The 21,524-nt window shown below is 31.5% G+C and overlaps 1 protein-coding gene across 4 annotated transcripts; it reads right to left on the reverse strand.

Moving 5' to 3' along the window:
• Positions 1-567: 567 nt before the first annotated feature.
• On the reverse strand, positions 568-21,495 carry LOC130641830 (mitogen-activated protein kinase kinase kinase 2-like). 4 transcript variants are annotated; one of them, XM_057448815.1, is made up of 22 exons: positions 21,295-21,495; positions 15,080-15,179; positions 10,330-10,400; positions 8,965-9,028; positions 8,495-8,535; positions 8,274-8,373; positions 7,722-7,979; positions 7,080-7,105; positions 5,608-5,779; positions 5,393-5,479; positions 5,260-5,295; positions 5,138-5,179; positions 4,973-5,052; positions 3,996-4,102; positions 3,651-3,740; positions 3,342-3,577; positions 2,507-2,719; positions 2,112-2,241; positions 1,950-2,020; positions 1,644-1,747; positions 1,397-1,561; positions 568-1,307 (listed from the first exon to the last, which is right to left on the reverse strand). In XM_057448815.1, exons 3-22 carry the CDS (start codon positions 10,344-10,346, stop codon positions 1,247-1,249), a joined length of 2,100 nt encoding a protein of 699 aa, XP_057304798.1. In that variant the 5' UTR covers positions 10,347-10,400; positions 15,080-15,179; positions 21,295-21,495; the 3' UTR covers positions 568-1,246. The 4 variants fall into 4 exon arrangements, with proteins under 4 accessions (XP_057304798.1, XP_057304796.1, XP_057304800.1 ...); XM_057448813.1 differs by lacking the exon at positions 15,080-15,179; XM_057448817.1 differs by lacking the exon at positions 8,965-9,028.
• Between the last annotated feature and the right edge of the window lie 29 nt (positions 21,496-21,524).

Below are 21,524 nucleotides of genomic sequence, written 5' to 3' on the forward strand. Positions count from 1 at the left end.
GTGAACTCAAGCCGGACATAGTCAGTTTGGACTACGGTGCACTTCTAAGGACTGTTTCATTTACCCGTGTGAAATTTCCCGTTTGCTTGTCCGGAGTGAAATGCGGATTCCTTGGAATTAATTCAATTCCTTAACAGAACATGTAAACAATCGCACTTTTCACTCACTATGTGCAGCATTCCACGTCGCCTAAAAGTCGCTTTGGTCTGTTGCGAATGACCTCTTTGATGAAGCGAGTGCATGTAATCACTGTGAAAATATCGTAAGTTTATAAAACCTGAAGTTACGAATTTTCCATCCACACGCAATAAAATATCAATTGCGCGAAACTCTATTTACAGTGGCTGTTTTTTTAAAAGTTAATTTCAGGATTTTTTCTAAAAATTCCAGGAACAATTTTGTTTTACAAGAAATTAAATAGAGTTTTCTGAACCTAACGGTTGAAAATACCAAAGAACAAGAAATAGAAAAAAGGGATTGTATCCGAATTTCCGAAGTTTAAAAGAGTAATTGCCACTCTGTTTCTAACTGGGCGGCCAGGGGAGAGCGCGTTAAAAAATGACACCATTTCATAGAAAAAATAATCACATTTTCGTATGTACACTTATAAACAGGGTTTTAACTACAAACCAAAATAATGAAATTATCGACGTGTTTTGTGTGAAAAAAAATTTAAGAATAGGATGAAGAATGAGAAAAATTTGTTCGAATGGAAATGCAAAGATAAAAAAAGCGTTCAGTATAATAAAAGCTTATACTCACAAAGGTGGCGCTATGTTCTGTAGAAAGTGTGGCTGTAGCTTGGTGACATGCATAATATACAGATCAAAAAGTTGGATGCGTTATATAAATTAATTAAAAATATGAAGCAAAATTATATTCTCTCGTCTATTTTCATTATAAAAATATGGAATTATCACATTAAAGACTATTCTACAGAATAGAAACAGTTGAGATTCAGTCTCGTTGAAGCGTCGGATGTTTTGTGAATCATGTCAATCCGCCATTTATGCTTATAAACAAAAATCAACATCGACACAAGTTTCCTTGATATCCCATTTAAACAAACCAGTTTATGCTTTTAGCAATGTCTTCTTTGGTTTTTTTAATTCGGTTTTCGTTATGATGGCTTACTTGGGGTGAACGATATCGGGAAAAGTACGACGGATGGGTAAGTCGAAGATGAACTACGTCTGCTTGGATTTATCATACAGGATAATAAGTTTGGTTTTACGAAAACGTTTTCTTACCTCCTGATGAAGGGATAATGTAAAAGCTCGCTAGCTCCAGGTCTTGTGACTGGATCCCTAAAAAATAAATAAAAAAGAATAATCCGCGCGATACTGGAAAACAATGAGCGGCCAAGATGAATAAGAAAATATCTGTTTAAACGTACCTGCAAAAGCAAATCTCAACAAACTGAGAACACGACGTCGTTACGTCAGCCGGCGTGTGCGGATGCGTCGGTTGCGTAGCAATCTTAAACAGAGCAGCCATTGGTTCAAATTGGTACCAAGGAGGTTTGGTTGTAAGCATTTCCACTGCTGTACACCCTAGCGACCTAGAATAAATTAAAATATATTGATTAAATTTCTTATTTTGGACAGTTTTTTATTTTATTTTTATCCCATATTTTTTCTCACCATATATCGGCTTTTCGACCGTAACCTTCGCCGTTAATTACTTCTGGACTCATCCAATATGGCGTACCGTGTACAGATTTGCAACCAGTTTTTGATCGAATTGTCTAAATAGTAATATTTCATGTAAATACGAATCGTTGACACAACAGTTATCTTGATTCTACGGACTGAGTTCGCACCCCTCTTTAAAAAATCCCTACAAAATCTTCAATATTGTTCTAGTTTCAAAGAACTTTCTTAAGATACCCTCAGTAGTGATGTATAAATAAGTTTACGCATTAAACACTGTCTGAAAGTTAAACGTACTTGTATTTGTCTCGATGCACCAAAATCAGCTAGTTTACAGTTGTCGGATTTGTCTAACAGAATATTTGCTCCTAAAGAAAAATAAAAAATAACAATAACATCACGCACCCCACATAAAAAGAAATCAACCAACACATTCATTGGAAAGTTTGGCTTTAATACCTTTGATGTCTCGATGGATTATATTTTTGCTGTGTAGGTAAGCGAGTCCCTCAAGTATCTGGCGGGAATATTTGCTAACCTCTGCTTCAGAGAATGCTCCGATTTTCGAGATCTTATCGTGGATAGAACCCTGCAAAAATAAATAGGAATTAAATTAATTTGAATGTCTACAATGAAACACAAACCATAACATTATGTTTCGACTTTGATCTTTTGCATAATTAATACAGACGTGCAATCACTTACACAGACACACTTTCCGCTTAAACTACTAAAGGATCCAGTAATATGATTTCTTGATGAGTGTAGCCTTGGACTCAAGTGGAAGAAATTTCATCACAATGAAAAACAACGACAATAAAAATGTACATATATATTAGATGGCTAGACCTTACCCCAACCATATATTCCATAAATATCGAAATAGATCGATTATCCTGCCACGTTCCAAAATAGGAAACGATACGTTCGTGTTTTAATGTTTTGTACAATTGTATTTCACGCTGTAGAACTTCGACTTCCTTCAGGGTTGCTGTGTTGATGGCGCCCGTTTCAACGCATTTCATCGCCATCTCTTTGCCAGTATCCAAATCTACGCAAAGATAAACCTAAAAAAACGAAAAATGACAGTAACAACTGAGAAGAAAGTCCATCCATCACTTTGCAGTGTTGTTACCTCCAACATGCTCCTTATAACTTTCAGCCTCGGAATTAATTTCTGCAATTGTTTTCATTATGAGTTGAGAAACAGGTCTACTTATAAAATGTAACAGAACAGCTCAAAATCCGCATAGAGTAAACTTTTGCGTGTACTAAGTTCCGAGAATTTGGGTCAAATATCCGCAAAACGTTTTTTAACAATTCATTCGCGAAAATAATTAGACGGGGAATTTGTCTTGGTCAGTGAAACCACTTAAACAATAAAAAAGGACAAATGTTTATCTACTTTGCTTTTGGTTGACTAAACAACTTAAACTTTGATTATGAGGAATATTTTTCTAAGCAAATTTTCATTTCAAACCATTCGCAAAAATTTATGCACAAAAATTACATGATTTACAATCCAACACAAGGAAAGTTATGAGGGTAGGGAATTGTTGACCACCTCAACCCATCCTAGCACCACACTCGACCCCCTACACTCCCACAAAAATAGGGTGAAGTCTTAGAGGCCTTATTATGGGAAGAAAACACTACCGCTAAAGCCGTCAAAATAAACATAGTACTTACAGTTCCGAAAGCACCGGCACCGAGTAGTCTCAATTGTTTCCATCTAAAGTTGATGTCTGTGTTTACAGCTAGTTTATGTATACGATCTGTAAGATCACGGTCGACTCGGCTACCGTCGTAATCGGGTACCAATCCACTACTGTTGCTACTCTGTCCAGTACTTGAGGACGAAGTAGTCCTTTTGATCGGGATAAAGGAATTCGTGTAATGGTCCATCCACCGATACGATCCACCGCCTAAACAATTTGAGAAATAAGATATAATTTCATCCATACAACGAAGATTTAACAGGAAAGTAACGTCACTTACTATCAACAGAATCTCGGTTTAAATTCCAATCTGATTTGTGACGCACTTTCGGTTTCGGATAAGGTTCGGATTTCATACTGTTGCTTCCGTCTAAAATTAAATTTATACAAAGTCCACTTCATAATACAATTTTTGCGTTGGCGGTAATCCGCGAGTAGGAGTATCGCCTCATACCACCCCACGTGTATACCACCCCACGTGTTTTTATGAATAACGTAAAAATATTATTAAATATAAAAGTCCTTTCCCTATGAAACATTCATACATATGCAGTTTTATTGATTCTGTATGATTTAGGGGGACAGTACGAAATTTCAACACATAAACAAAAACATGTCTTCATACCGGAATCATATTCAAACAGTGTAACAGTGTCGGGTATCAAGTCGCTTAAAGGACGCCTTCTTTCGCCGTTCATGTTGTGGCGATGTCGGAAGTAATTCGGATCCTCGCTAAAAGGTGACGCATTGAAAGTTTAAATATATTACACTTTATAAAATAGTTCAGGAATATGTGTATACGCATTTTTTTTATTATTTTTTTCGTTATTGTTGATAAGCAAACAGATATATAAGCATTTGTACTAAACCAACTTTAGTAAAAGTGATATTTGATTATAAGAAACAAATTATTTGTTGAAATTTAAAATAACCAATGTTTAACAGGTCTTGTCTACTATCCTAGCCCGGAGACCCAGCATAATTTTTTACCACAAATCGGAATAATTTAGGTGAAAAAAATTACGCTGGGTTTCAAACAATTTTTCTGCGGTCAAGAATTCTGATCGCACTTTTTGATTGGTTAATTCATTTGTTCTTTGTTCACGTGGTTAATATCGGGGAATCTTTTGTTTTGAGCGAGAATGGCTTCACTCACCTGAACAAATAGATATAAAATTTTGGTATTATTTAAGAGTGTTTACGTTTACGTCTAAGCTTTTGTTTGAGAAAAACTGAATTAGATATCCTCGAAGATAGCTTAGTTAACTAGGCTACTACTATACCTAATTTCATCTTGACTTTGAATCGAATAACATTTTACTCTGTGAATTACGGAAGAATTTGATATCAAAATTTACCAGTTTCGTGGGAGTACGAATATTTTTAGCACATGTTCTTTGTAATCTTCAAAATTGTACAAAATTTTCGCTAAGCAATCGTTGAGCTCAACTTTTCTCTCATTTTAGAGAGATTTTTTAGCATCTAAGTACTAGGTCTAAAGTCAATTAACTCTTTATAAAAAGATAACGCGCCCTACACTTCCGCAGGTAAATAAATCTATTAAAACCAATAATTAAAAACATTTAGCAAGTATCAGAATACCTCGCTATAGACATCTGACTGGTAGATTGAGGTGAAGATGAACCAAGTAGGCTATCAAAACTTTCTTTTAATCGTTGATGCTAAAACAGACGAGAACAGTTAAGATTATCAACAACAACAACAGACTAACGACGAAGATAAATTAGCGTGAAAGAACAAACATACATGTCTTATTTGAGTTAAAGGATCGCCATATTGTCTTTCGTTCTAAATAGAAAAAAAAGAATAAGTATTGATAAGCGTAAATCCGCGTAGGAAGCTATGAAACAGTAATGAAAAATACCTACCTCTCTCGGAGACAAAGGATCGAAACCATAGGTCACCTAGAACAAAAAAACCCGATTAAAACGATTAATTTTTGTTCAATATAACTTGTTTCTTTAGCTTAACAACTTCATATATAAAAAAATTAACACGAACTGCTTCAGGTCTGGTAAACTCATGAAAACTTTGTCTCGTTTCCGGTACGTCGTTGTTATCCTCTGGGATAAAAATACCACCACCATTCTAAAAGAAAGATATCTTTATGAATTTAAAAAGATGTGTAGGTGGAGAGTTATTCCAGGTTAATTAACTAAATTTTATATCATCATGTCTCTCCATCGTATATTTTTTTAAGCTATAGAAAAACTTACATGTATGTCGTGATGGTTATGCATTAAATTGATGTCTGGATGATGTCCAGGAGGAGGGGAATGACCATAAAGGGCGTCATCTCGTGGCGGTATAAACATTGAATGAGAACGAATAGGCGGCATTAGTTCTTCATCTGGGGAGCTTGGCATTTCCTCTGGATTTGAGCGGGACCTATAATTAGTAGTATTTAGTTCAAGATTTTTTTTAAAAAAAAAGAGAAATAACTTTTATAAACTTTCGAGATTTTTAGCTAATATTTTCGAAACACAGTAAGAAGTTAAAAAATAAAAACAACAACAAACACAACAACAAAAACAACAACAACAAATGAAACAAAAATATGAAATTAACAGACACCAACTTCAAAACCCATTGACATTTATTTAATTCTTCTTTATCTAGAATGAAGTGGCTTGTACCGTTTAATTCTTGATTTTTAGGTCCAAGAGTTTTGTAAGAAGCTGTGGACATATTTAACCAGCAAATTTTTTTTGTTACTTTTTCAGAATACTCTATATCACAAATGACAAAACAAACAAATAAAAAAACAAACAAACAAATAATTATAAAAGCACACTAGTACTCAGAATATAAAAAATTCTTTCCTTATTCCTTCCCTTTTAAGAAAAATTCTGATAAGTTCTGTACATAATATTAATACTACTTCAAAAACTATATGCTTGCTCAAGCTAACTATTTTTTCCTGATCTAATAACCAGTTATACTGATTTTTTAAACTTCTAACAGTGCAAAGGTTATTTTAAACCTTGGAAAATATTATTTCGGGCATACAACTTGATTATAAATAAAATAACCAGAAGCTTAACCATTGTGAAAATCAGAGGGATGTAAAATGATTTTCTTTAAAAACTATATATTCGTCTACACATTCCAGTAGACATCGTCAGAGTGTAAAAATCTTAAAAAAAAACAAAACAAAAAAAATTTGAAATTATAAAAAACATACATTTTCCACCATGAACTGATCAAAGGCAAAAACATCTTATTTGCTTACAGACAGAACGTAACACTAATTTTCTTTTTATTATTATCATTAAAATAATTAATTTTTACTAACTATCGAAACAAAAAGTAAATATGATGCCAGAGAAAGGCCCTCAAGCAATCAGAAAAATTACTTTCCTTGAAAGGAAGTTAATCTCAGAAGCGTATCAAAAATTGAAGTTTCGCATAATTAAAAAAAATATTATTACGACTTTTTATAGCATTTAAATGGAATCCATTTTTTACTTTGTAACTACCACAAAGGAGTCCAATTGTAAAGAGCTACTACGAAGGAGTCGGACCGCAGATAGTCAACTCCATGTTTTTCATGTGAACACATCAATGACTACCCCACCACTGCTTGTCATGCAGTGATGCACGTGGGAGAACTCATTAATTTTTAGTAAAAGTTGATTAGGCTGAAAAATGTTTATGTGTAATTAGATATGATAAGAATACAACATACCTTACTGGCAACGGTCTGAGAATTTTCTAAAATGAAAAGAACAGGCAGAGTTAACAATATTAAATTTTTTAATGCAAACATATTTGTTATTCACAGCAAGACAATAACAAAAATGTTTCCAGTCCGACATTACACAGTAAATGATAACAAGGCACAATCCAATAAAAGTTATATACAGAGCGTAAACAAGAAAACATCCAACACGATCCTCATCAAATGTTCAGTCACAATCCTCCATGCTACCTTTACGAGTGGCACAGGCTTCTTTTGACAATTTATCTCTAGAGAGGGATTATAGATAGACTTTTCCGTCACATATCTGCTGCTACAAATCTTCACCAGAATTTACTTTGCAAGTCAATCAGTACGCATATCAGGAAGTAACAAAATTACGGTACCACTCGAATACTTATGTTAAAAGTATAATATAAAAACCTTATTTAACAATATTTTCGTATTAAAGTATATATTTCTAAAGGGCTAGATAAATTATGTGTATAACGAAGGACTTTTTTTAAGTTTTATTGTGCATTTGGAAGTAAAAAGTTATTAAGCAAGTTTTTAACTGTTGCTTAAAAAATTTTTTTCACTATGGTTTAATTTAGTTGTCACTACAATAATTGTTCGAAACAATCTACTTACAAAATTTAACAAGTCATCATTTTCGTCTAATTTTCTTGGAGCACGTTCATCCGGAGCTACCGTGAGATCGCATTGGTAATCAGGTAAAAAGCCATTTTGAAAATCGTTATAAGTGCGTAGTTCAGTATAACGCTTCGTGTAGTCCGATGTGATCGTCTTGGTGGTGAGTGTCAAACGTAAACTGGTTAAGTGAGGACTTTGGTCAAGCAAGGCAATGGCTTTATCAAGATCTGATTGTTTCATAATGGGGATATACACCTATTAAATAATATATCTTATTTCATACAAACATATACTATGTTATTTTTCAGAGCACGCTTCATTTTAACACGAAACCAATTTATGCCGAGCCTCGTGGCAGACAGAATAAATTATAATTTTGTATTTAAGAAACTATGCAGAGTATAAAAAAGATATTCAGAATCTCTAAGAAACATTTCACAACAGACAAAAAATAATGACTTGACAGTTTGCATATTCAGATAATATTTTCCCCATCACAAAACTAATTTGGACTATAATATAATGTTGAGAAACATAACGAAAATGTACCTCGCCATTTTCAAAGTTGATACCCAAATCTTCACCAAAAGTGTTTTTGATTTTGCCCTGCAACTGATCGATCATAACTGGTCTTGCAATTGGTATTATCCTGCAGAAGAGTAACATTCGATTTTCATTTCAAAATCTAAGAAGCTCTTACGTATACTAAAATAACCAAAGGCGTATTATTTTAGAGAGATTAGGTTTTGACGGGATAAAAAAAGACATACCGTCTTTCTCCTTGGTACTCCAACTTTACTCGCATGTCAGCCTACACAAAAAATAATTGAATAAGCAAGAAAAATCATCAAGTCTCTATAAAAATGCATTTTTAAATGTCCATAGGTAATCCAAACATTTTTTTCTTTTAACCACAAAGTAATTTCATTAACATCAGAAATGGAAACCAATATTATTATTATTTTTTTTATATAAAGACACTTTAAAGTGAAAAAAATATAGCATCTTAAATGAGGAATTTCAATTAAAATAACTTGTCATATGAGCAAAATAATTTTGTAAATTAATTTAACTAGCATGTTTATAAAGTCGTTCACGATCAACAAGTTAAACATGCAGTCTTTTTTAATCCATTGGATTTGATTAAATAACGTACTTGTTTAATTGAAAGGATAAATGTAAGTCAAACTCGTGAAAGCTTAAAATATTAATAAACAAGAAAAACGACACCAACACTTACATTTCCCTCCATAGAGCAAAGCTGCTTGCCAGTTGACGCATTTCTGCGGCGCATATTTTTTAAACTAGAAAAAAACATAACCAATTTTTTTTATTTCTATAAGAAATTCACAAACATAAAATGATTGTTATCTTCAAGTTAATACGTCAGTCAGATATGTAAAACCTTAATAAAATTAATAATGACAACATCCCAGATAGTATTAAATAAGTTATAGAGAATTATGTACACAAAAACAAATAATATAAATAATATATAGTATAGTATTTCCCAATAACTGCTGAAGGTCACAGACTAACTTTAAAAGGTTTATATGTTAAAGTTCTCGTTCAATGAGCCTTTTTTTCAGTGACTTCAGAACTTTAATGTTTATAACAAACAAAACGTTCAAGTTTCTCGAGTGAGTAAATAAAACAAGAGATATTCCCCCGTAACAAAACATTCTAATGGTTTCATATTCCACTTGTAAAAAAAAATCACAACAGTGGAGAAAAGCTACAGATCCATATGAACATTCTAGTCAAAACATAAGTATTTAATGTTTTTTTACATACGTAAGAAAAATAAAGCTTAGCCTGTTGCAACTGTGAAATGCAAACACCAGTAAATCTACTTGAGATTAATGTTTTCAAAAATATCTCAGTTGTATTGTAAAGGTGAATACATTCATCTCCAACACTTTACTAAGAAATGTTTTCAAGTTTTGATTGTCATAATTAATTGTACGTACTTCCTACACAATGTAATTAACCCAGATTAACTTAATTTTACCAAAACGAACATTCTAGACATTTGGAAACTTAGATATTGCGCATCAGATTTTGACAATAGCCTGCATTAAGGTCTAAATATATCTACCAATGGATGGATTCTCAGGGAAAGTGTGGAAAAAAATTATTTTGTATTGCATCTTATCATCAGTCAAACTGTTCAGGTGAAAAATTCATTGGGCATATGCAGAGTTTCATAACTCTTTTTATAGAATCGAATTTGAAGACATTTGAGAACATTTAATGAGAATTTTCAACCTTTTTTGAGAAGATGGCAACATTTTCATAAAACAAATTGAGGAGATACAAGTAAAAATTATTGAGACCTTTAGAGGAGGTGGAAACCCTGTAATGGGATAAACAAATATAAAGGTGAAAATTTCAAAACCGTCATGTTAGGAAAAACAGTTGGGATATACACGCAAAGAGCTTTTGAACGAGGTTAAGAACTCAAAGAAAAAGCCCATCAGAAGCAAGCATCAAAGTTATTATTCACAACAATAAAGGCACTGTTATTCTTTCTTAGGATACACATTGTTAAACGCGACAACTACAAAAAAAAGTTTACATAAGATAAAAACATATCTCAGTTTACCTTTTACCACTCACCATACAGCTTCATCTCTTTCCAACAATAACTTTTTTTATACAGCAATGTCAGTTTGCCTGAAACAATAAGCAGATCAATATAACTAAAAAAAACTCATTAAACTATACATTATATCCACGGTGTATTTACATTTTACCATGTGACAACTAATTACTGTATTTAAGGAAGGAACAGTATATACTAGCTTGCCATGGCAACAAGTAAGTTTGTGCAACCAAAGACCTAATGTGAAAAATTATTTAAGGGACTTGATGATTGAAAGTTAATTTCGCCTGAAAAAATCAAAAAATTAAAAAGTAAAAACATAAATTAAAGAAATAATGAAGTAATTATAATGTAACTTTGTAATCTCCTATAGAGGTAAATACAAGTTAATACTTTTGTTGATCACTGAATATGTTAAGTAGAATCATTGGAGTTTGAACTTGTCCTTCCTCTCCTGATTTAAATAGAGAAATATATAAACAATTTTTTCCAGCCTATTTACAAGTTATCTTGTGGTCAGTTAGACGCCAAATTAGTTAACAAAAAAGCAGAGGATTGAGAATTGAAACCATATAAAATCACCACAAACTCTTAAAGAAAAGGGAAAGCGATCTACTGAAACATATTTAAATTTCTACGATTATGCGTGTGAACACCTGAAATGTTGTCAAAAAAGTATGTGTTTTTTCTATGTTCACAAACAACTTTCGATAGGTACCAAATTTTGGCAAGATATTAAATAATAACTATTGTCTATGTCTGATGTATGGACAAAAAAATTTGTAAACATTGTATAAAGCAGCTAATTATTTTGCTGAAATTGGTCTGTTGTCTCTGTCATCCATGTTTATTCTGGAGTGAAACTGATTAAAAAATCATTTTAGCAATCCCATGTCCATCTTGCAATTTCCATGAGTATAAAAGATCTCAAAATATATCAAATTAAAATGATTATTTTCCATAGATAATTTTACTGTGATCTATTTTGAACTATTTAAATTTTTATAACATGCTTTCCTGTTTTTCTTTATAAAGTTGATAGGCTACTCCATCAATTTACTTTTAAAAAGAAATATTCTGCGTGAAAAAACTAATGTTTCTTTTGTTCAAGATAAAGACTGCGTTACTATAAAACTAAAACAAATTTTCAAACAAAATATAACTAACTAAAATTGGTGAAAACAATAAAAAAATTTATTAATCATCAAAACAGCACCACAATTCTCGGCACTACAATTTTTTAAAATATATGAGTGAGCTAAATCTTTATGAGTGAACTAATTCTTTATGAGTGAATAAACTTATTAAATACTGTTATCCTGGTGAGTCCCAAATTTAAATCTAGATTGCAAATACAAAAAATGTAGTCTCTGAAAATAAAGAAAAAAAATCTGTGGGATATTAATGTCAACTTTCATTTTTTTTGTTTTCTTTTACATGTTAACAACATACAACTTACTCGAGCAAAACAAGGATAAAATATTTTTCCACCCCCAAAAAAATCCTTTATTTGATTAAATAGTGGGATTGATAGCGTAGATATAACATTTCTGTTTATGACACAAATTAAGTACAGATATATACTTTATAGTAAACAAAAACACTGTAAAACATCTAAATAACAACATTTAGTTATAAAATCCAATTAACGCTTTCTGTGGTCTGTTCATGAAGCTGTTGTTAAAAAACAACATGCACTATAGCCAAAATATAGAAACGTACAAAGAAATCCGATATGCTCGCAAATAAAAACAACAAGATTATCCTGCCAGCCTGTCTGCGTTTTTAAAAGAAACCAACAACAATAAACAATCTGTAAAATATTTTTTTAAGTTAAACTATGTTCAAGTAAAACGTAAGAAATAATTTTCACCAACAACAATAATTCATCAATATTTCACCATACCGCCCGAATCCTCATTCAAGCTTAAATGTCAAAACAAAAGTATATTACTGCTAACCAAAAAGCTATAACAAGATGTTTCTACCACTAACAAGACTATCATAAAATAACAACAACAACAAAAAAACAAAAAGAAATATTATCATAAAACTTTTTCATGATCTATTAATCAACATTATTATAAAAATAAAACAAAGCATAAAAAACCCTGAAAATAAGATTAATATCTTGAGTTTGTTTGCAAAGATAATTGAGACTATAAGATAATATAAAAAAAAAACTACTGGAAATTTTAAAGAATTGATAGCACTGCTTATACTCAAATTTACAATTTGTTCAAATGTGAAGTAAACAGTAATCACTGACCTATTAAAAACAGTTTGTATCTATTATGAATACATCAACTTAATTGTTTCCCCTGAAGGGAAAGTCATGGAAGTTAATTGTCCCTAATAATTACTATCACATGTGATCATGTTGAGCAGTCTATTTTAAACATCGATGTCTTTTACAGACAGGAAGGGAAGTTTTAGTTTACCGTGATGGTAAAACCGAAAATACCTTCTACTACTGTTTGAATAACATTAAAAATCAAGAAGTTTGGACACAAAATGTGTTAGAAAATACTTAAGAATTATAAAGCATAAACAAAAGAATGCCCTATATGATTTGATAAACATCAAGATTACAATTACAAAGTAATACGTTGGCTTAATTCCATTATTCTCAGTAAAAATATTTTCAAAAAAAGCATTATTCAAATATGCCAGAGTATAGTAGTGTTTGATTTTTTTTTTAAAAAATATGTGATCTATTCTTCATGATAGTGCATTAAACAAACACTCAGTGTTCACCAAAACTTTGAAGAATGGCCAAACAATTAGTAACACAAGATTTATTCTTTATCCAGTGTTAATAACACCCGAAAATCCTATGAAACCATTCTCAAAAATAGCCAGAGAACATTAAAAATAGTTAATAGAAAGATACAAAAAATAACTTTTTCTTGTTGGAAACTTAAAATAAATCTTTTGTTCAAGTATTAAATTATTTATATTTGCTTGAGAATAAAAGACAAAATAAGTAGGTTTTGGAAAGAAGTTTCTAGTATATTTCACATAAATGTTTTATTAACATTATCACACAGTTTTACACAGGCAAAATGGTTAAAAAAACATGAACAACATAAAGAGTAAAATCCAGAAGTGAAATATTACTTAAAAATTGTGGTTTAAATTTAAATTGCAAATTTTCTAATGTACAATTATTTTTGAAATGTCTTGTATTTAGTGTTCATGGATTTGTAACTATACACTTTCGGCTCTAATACTACTCTAATTTTTGTTTTTTTGTCATCTCGTTTTTGTCATTTCATAATACAATACCATGTTTGTTGGCTTTTGCAAGAAATTTTGCAGCCTCAAAGTGGTAGTACTGACATCTATAAGTGCCCACAAGTTGATTTAAAAAATCTCTAAAAGCCCATTTTCTGTATTTTCAAAGTATATCTAAAAAACTTAAAAAGCAAGGCAGAAAATTCAAAGTTGAAGAAACTGATACTAAAAGAAGAAACATAAAATACTAAAAGACCAAATAGAATGATACTGTAAACATTATAAAGTGTAAGGAAATTGTCAACAATAGAGACCCGTGAATAAAATTCAACCTGCATCAGCAACTCATAATATTATTGTATTATAATTTTAATTGTGGTAAGCTAGTAGTTATAAGCCTACAACAAAATCCAGTGGAACATTTCCTATCACTACTTGCAGCTACTATCTTTGGCTCACAGACAGGCAGACAAAATATCAATACAAATCCAACATTATACAGACATCTAGCTAAATACTATGTTAATTAATAAAAGCACATTGTCTTTTAATTAAATTGAAAACATGTTGTTGGAAGTTCGTTGCTAACCAAATTCTAAACTTCAATACCACAAATAACAATTGATGACATTGGCATATATTTAATGATATCTCCGTACTGCAATTAAAATCAAGCTTAAACAGCATTCATAAAATGCGTATCATGGATGCTGGGTATATTTTTATGAAGTAACATTTTAATTAAATTCATTCTTTAATTTATTTAATAATGACTTGATTTTTTTTGTTGGGAGCAATGTAAGTTACACAAAAGAAAAAAAACAATCACTCAAAAAAACAACTTTTTAAAAACAAACCATGCACTCCAAATGACATGTTGGCTTTTAAACATGTTAGTAAATTAATTAAAAAAAACCTATTGTAAAACAATCTCCACCTCCTGCAGACATAACACCTGTAACAAAAACGACAAATTAACTCTGTTCATAACATATTCTTCATTCTTATGAAATATCAGGGCAGATGTTCTTTGAAAAAAAAAAGAAAAGAAAATTTAACAATAAAAAGACATCTGCTGGGAAGGAAAGTCTAGGCAATGTTTATTGCATCTAGCTATAGAAAAAATGCAGGGTATTTTAAGAAGTCACTTATTAACACATTCATTGGGATTTTGTTCATTTTGTAAATGATTCTTTTAATTTTACTTATTGAAAATTTATAGAATTTATTTTACATACACACTGTCTGGTAAAAGGACTTATATTACGGTAATAAGTTGCTACCACTTTTAATTTGAGTTAGAGGGTAGAGGCTCCATGTTAAACAGCACCCTGGTTTATCTGTGGGAGAAAAAAGCGAATTCTATGCTGTGGAAAAGGGCTAAAATAGAAGTTACCAAAAAAGTTTTCCTTCTGATTCTCAATATTAATTCGATATATTAATTTTTCAATTTTTAAAACTGTGGAGGAATTTCAGTTGCCATTAAACAGTTTAAGGAAGGTCATTAATATACCGTCCAATCCGTGTTAGCATGGTAAACTGGCGTTAGGTCAAAAAGGATAATGATGATGATGATGGTGGAGGATGTCCAAGCCAACTTTGTTGTGCGACTTCTAAACCAAACAACGTACTAATGTTTATTTAATTGTCCATGATGCCAATTGTTTTTTAGGCTGATGCTCATAACTTTAAAGCAAAATATCTTAATGGAGTCAAAGAGAAAAGAATACACAAATTAAAATCATACATCCATCTATATTTTACTGATTGCTGATAACTCATAAGGACCAATAGTCTCTTGTACAGGATCACCATTATACTACCTGTTGCTTCCATTCTCAAGGATCGTCTCAAAATGTTCGTATTTTTTTCGTATAACTATACGAACACTGTGAAGTACTTCGTTTCGTTAAAAGAATGTCATACGAAGTGCTTCGTTTAAAAAAATATAAATAAAGTTTATATGAAATTTTTTAATACATGATACAAACTTAAATGAAGTTTTTCTATCATACAAAATGAAATGATGCAAACTTTGAAAGAAGTAAATTGCTATACAATCTTGAAACGAACTTCAACAGTACCGGCGTAATTAGGCATAATTATTTCAATACGAAACCATAAACAAAAGAAGTAAAATATACGAGGTTGACTTCAATCTACACAATCTACAATAACATTTTCATGATTTTTAAACGATCTACGGCGATCTCTTAGCTTCTACGATCCCGTTTTCATGGATTTTAAACAATCTACAGCAATTTTTTTTTCTAAAATCCTGTTTTCCTGAATTTTAAACGATCTACGTCGATCTTTGGCTTTCTACAATCCCGTTTTCATGATTTTTAAACGATCTATGGCGATCTTTTAGCTTCTACAATCCAGTTTTCATGAATTTTAAACAATCTACGGCAATCTTTTCGTTTTCTACGATCCCGTTTCCATGAATTTGAAACAATCTACGGCAATCTTTGGCTTTATGCAATGCCGTTTTCATGATTTTTAAACGATCTACGGCAATCTTTTAGCTTCTATGATCCCGTTTTCATGATTTTTAAACGATCTACGGCAATCTTTTGGTTTTCTACTATCCCGGTTTAATGAATTTGAAACGATCTACGGCGATATTTTTCCTTTCCACGATGCCGTGGAGACGAGTCCTAAAAACCTTAGATAATAATTCCAATTAAAATAAACGAAGTTCGTATATCGAAACAATTGCAATTGTTGAAAAAATTTCAATATAAAGACTATAGATAATAGTCCAATTATAGCTAATAAACTTTGTATAAGCAAATTTTTATTCGAACTTCTTTGAAATGATACGAACTACATACAGACTTTATTTTAAATGATACAAACTTTATACAAACTTTTAATTGTGATGATACGAAAAATTTCGTATTAAAAATAAAATGATACAAAAGATTTAATAAATCAATACAAAGTTTTTGATACGAATTATACGAACTACGTATAAACATTTTGAGACGATCCCTCTTAGCAAACTTACGACCAGTAACCATAGCAAGAATTTAAAAGAATTCTTGATAGAGAAATAGACATTGGAACATTGTCGAAGAATGTTTAATTTAGTGGAAAAACAAAGATTCTAGTACATGAGGATTTCTATGACGTGTGGAGCTTGTATTGAAAAAAAACATGGCATATATCTGTTTTATTACATCAAACATATATATAACTATACATGAAGGCACAAGAGACAATAACATTACTCACATCAGACAGGTGTCCAAAGGTTTGGAAAAGATTCTTGATCTTATCTCACTCTACAGCTTACACACACATCACATTCACTGTTGAGCATGAACAAGATGTCAGCATTGCCTTGCTTGACATGTTGGCGAAACGCAAGAATGGTACCATTTCAGTGCCAGTGTATGGTAAGCCTACTAACATTGGCCAGTACCTTAACTACAATTTAAACCATCAAAAATCTTTCAAATATCTTATTATATATTGAATCATGCCAATAATGCTATCAGTGACAAAAAGGAAAACAAACAAGAGATTACACATGTGAAGAATGAGTACAATTTGAAAAGTTCTCATGCAAGCCAACCAAGACAATAGTGAAACATAGGAGAAAGTCACTGCATCAGCTTTGTTGTAGACTGTTTAAACAGCATAAAAATGGGATCACAAAAAGAAAAACATTGCTGAAGATCATTTAAAAAGCATAAAAACGTCTTAGAAATTAAATCATCACTGTATTTCATTTAAAAAACATCAACATATAGGTTCGTAGAAAAACAAAATATGAAAACTTGCCTTTTTATACAATATTCAACTTTGCCATCTAGAAGTTGTGCACAATGAATAAAAAAGGAAACATTTGTCATGCTCTAAGTAATTATGAACATCATGATTTAAAGAAATGAACAAAATATTTCTATTTTAAACACACCAATTAATTACGAACATAGCGAACCATTGCGATCTTAAAATCGTTATGCTATTGTGAAATTTTCCTGATCAGTGCTTAAAAATTTAGATGTCCTGATTTCAGTACTGTAGGCAAAACAAAAACAAAAAAATTCATGCAATGAGTTCAAGAAGATATGCATGTAGTGAGAAATGAAGATGTGAAGAATAATAAAGTTGCAGAACAAAGCTGGAATATCATACAATTGGAATGAGAAGAAAATTGACAGAGAATTTGGAACAACAGCTTAGAAGATAAAGGAAACTTCGTAGAACATGGGAAACAAATAAACAGCATCCCTTAATAACTTCCTAAGATTTGATGCTAGCCCTACAAAAAAATAGTCATTTCAAGCAAGGACCAGAAAATGTTTAGATCCTAATCTAGCACTATTACCTTGTCTAGTGAACAAATAACTTTACAGGTTTGAGTGCACACGCGTTGTGTATATGTATGGCAACAAAACAGATACAATGACAGATGTGTGCACAACCAAATAAAATCAATGTTACAAATAAATAAGAATAAGGACTTTAAAATTTGAAAATCTTGGTAGATGTCCTGTATGCAGATTTTATTTAGGTGCGTATTTGGGTCTGTTTTATTCGAGTTGCTCAAGAAGACACTAGCAATCTCAAAATGCTCATCAAATAAAAAATTGTGATCTCAAAATTAAAAGTTTTTCATATTTTTATCCGGGTCTATATCATGGATGTGACAAAAAATTCAAAAATCACAATGCACACACGTTTAGTCCACCATAATTACTCCTCGCTATCCACAGAAGAGGAAGAAGGCTGACTATGCCAAAGATGTTTATTGATATATGTTCGAGACTGTGAGCAGCATCATTCCCAGTACGTTCTGTGAAAAAGGTTTACATAACAAAAAGTTAGGTTGAAGCTTGTGTGCAAGATTGTTGCTATTTTTATTATGACACAGATCTTTTTTCAAAATCACCTTTACTATGACATTCATCTTCACAAAAAAATTTGCTATCGATTTATTTACAGTTAATTCGTTCCTCCACACTGTTTCGAATTTCTAAAAAATTGAAGACAGGCCAGGTCTGACTATAAATGCAGTGTCTATAGGAGAGGACTAAAGAGGACAAAAAATGTATGGAGGATAATAAATCATGAATTCTCTAAATATAACCTATTACAAATATAGCTAAAGTAATGAGCAATACAAATACCTTATACCCTCATAAATTCTGATAACTAGCTAGCTGTGTATATATATAACATAACATTACACTGAGCTGAATATTATATCTTGATGTCTGGGTCATAATTATTTAGCTACAGTAGTCATTATGGACACAACTATCCAGTTAAAAATATCCCCAATCATACAACAAGCAAGTTTCAAACTACTTTGAAAAATGCATTTGCCATACGATCTTGTCAATGACAAAAATCAAAGGTCTTCCTGCACCAAGAGTTGCCAAGTAGTGTCGTTTTTGCTATCCACAACAAACTTGGAATGCATAACTTGATTTAATCTCAGCTAGCTATACACAACAAAGCCATAAAAAGTTGCAGCAGTTCAGCTTTTTCACTTTATTAAAGTTAGTTTACGTTTAATACAAAGTGTTGATGTATGCAAGCACCTTTAACGCCATGTTGCAAGTTGGTCCTGACCTCAATTGACAGGGCAGCATGTCAAAAGATGGGCCACCCTGTCTTGGTCCACGGTACCTTTAGACAGGCCATGTTCTAAGTTGGGTCAGAATGCAACTATGTCAAATTTTTGATATAAACTTCTTTTGAATCTGTTTGTTATCATGTTTTTCTTGGTTTTTGATAACAACACTGTAGAAATCTGTCTGTCAGTCCGTCTGTCACGCAGAATCGTAGCTTAGCTGCTCAAGTAGCGAGACGCACGCAATGCGGTATAAAAAGGACTGGCAAACCCGTGGATTTTTCCACGGGACACCAACTAGTAATTAAAAAAAAAGAACAATTTACCACATGGTTCTAAATGTTATGCTTACAGAAAACTCACATGACTTGCCTCTGCTTTAGGGATCGTCTCAAAATGTTTGTACGTAGTTCGTATAATTCGTATAACAACCTCGTATCGATATTGTATATTTTATTTCTTTTATTTCTGGTATTATGTCCAATTACGCCGGTACTTTTGAAGTTTGTTTTAGGTTCATATAGCAATTTACTTAGTTTAAAGTTTTTATCATTTCTTTTCGTATTTCAAAAGTTTAATTTTTTTGTTTCTGGTTTCGTATTGACATAATTATGCACAATTACGCTGGTACTTTTGAAGTTCGTTTTAAGATCGTATAGCAATTTACTGTGTTCAAAGTTTTTATATATCATTTAATTTTGTATGATAAAAAAACTCTGTTTAAGTTCGTATCATGTACTAAAAAAGTTTGTATATATTTTTTTACTTTAAACGAAGCACTTCGTATGGCATTCGTTTAACGAAACGAAGTACTTTGTAGCGTTCGTATAATTACACAAAAAAAACATACAAACATTTTGTGAGGATCCCTGAGAACAGGTTGGATTGCATATGGCAGCAAACTTACTTTGGAAACTTTAGCTGACCAATTCAGGCACAACATAAAATATTTTGTCAATGGCCCAAAAACCATAACAAAAAAACTCAAAGCTGACCGCTATGCAGTCAGGAAAAAATTTTAAATATGCTGTTACAGTATAATTAGTATGCTACCTTAAATAAGTAAATCACAGTGTAATTATACTGTGTTATATTTTAAATCCTATATTCTTGGATCCAGGTTAACATTATCAAATTAAAAAAAAAACAAGGAAACTCTTGAGAAAAATGAGTGGCATATTTGGATTTATCTAAAAAATTATATAACATAGGAAATTTAGAAAAAGATTATTAGAACAGGATTTATTGTTATTTAAAGTTTTTAAATTTTATTAGAGTTTGACCATAATATTTAAACGCAGCGAAAACTTTCACTGCAGTAAATTTGTGTGGTCATTTCTTCATAAAACATCAAAAGTTTGGCTACTAATAGACACAGTTGTACTTAGTGTATAAACTTGAAAATTTGCATATTTCCACAAATTTTGGTGCTGAATTTAACTATGTTGGTCATTCTTGTTGAAAATAATCAGAAAATTTTAAGCATGTTAACCCGAATCCGAGAATATTATAAAATAAAATATAACACAGTATAGTTACACTATTATTATTCCCTGGTCACATCATCTTTTGTATTTTAATAGAAGGAGTAACATAAAATTTAGCTTTTTTGATAAAACTATGTTTATTTTAGTGAAGGGTTTATAAGCACATTTTAAGTCAAGGTATAACTTAATTTGCCTGCAAACTAAGCAGGGAAGCTTTCACGTAAATACACATGTTCCCTTCATCAATCTTTATTAGCCCTAAATAATAGTAGTTGGTCACACATCCTTGGTTCACAGCACTAAGATGCGAATTTCAACTAAAGCGTGGAATTTTGGAATATTTTGCTTTTAACAGTTTAAATAGCAATGTTCCACTTAAAAGTAGGATGTTAATAGCTAGACGTCTAATTAAGAGTTTATTTATGTTGTAAAAACATGTTTCAAAATTTTCTGCTTAATTAGCTCAACCTAAATATATCTATAAATATTAGCTAGCTATCTATAGCTATGCTTAAAAAATAATAGCTTCCCTCTCTTTCTGCAGGTTTGACTATGAGAAGTTCCGTTTTTCTCCACCATCAAAAGTGGTACAACATGAAACTCGGATAGGAGAATTTTACAACTATTAAAACATGAAATTAAACCTACCAAACACTTCCAAGAACTCGTTTCTATTTCACTCTTCAACAAAGAAGTCACTGCTCTTTCTTCTCTTGCTACGGTTTGGTTTGTTTTGGCTTTGGTCATCCTAGTGCGCATGCTTGACGTTCGTCGTTTTTCTTTAGCCGGCGGCCAAATTTTTTCTAGAGTTGTAAGCGAGAGGCAGCGAGATTTAAATGCAAAAAATTGCCTTTAATAACGCTTATAATGCAATAAAC

Source organism: Hydractinia symbiolongicarpus, chromosome 4 (assembly GCF_029227915.1).
Source record: "Hydractinia symbiolongicarpus strain clone_291-10 chromosome 4, HSymV2.1, whole genome shotgun sequence".
Classification (NCBI taxonomy): Eukaryota; Metazoa; Cnidaria; class Hydrozoa; order Anthoathecata; family Hydractiniidae; genus Hydractinia; species Hydractinia symbiolongicarpus.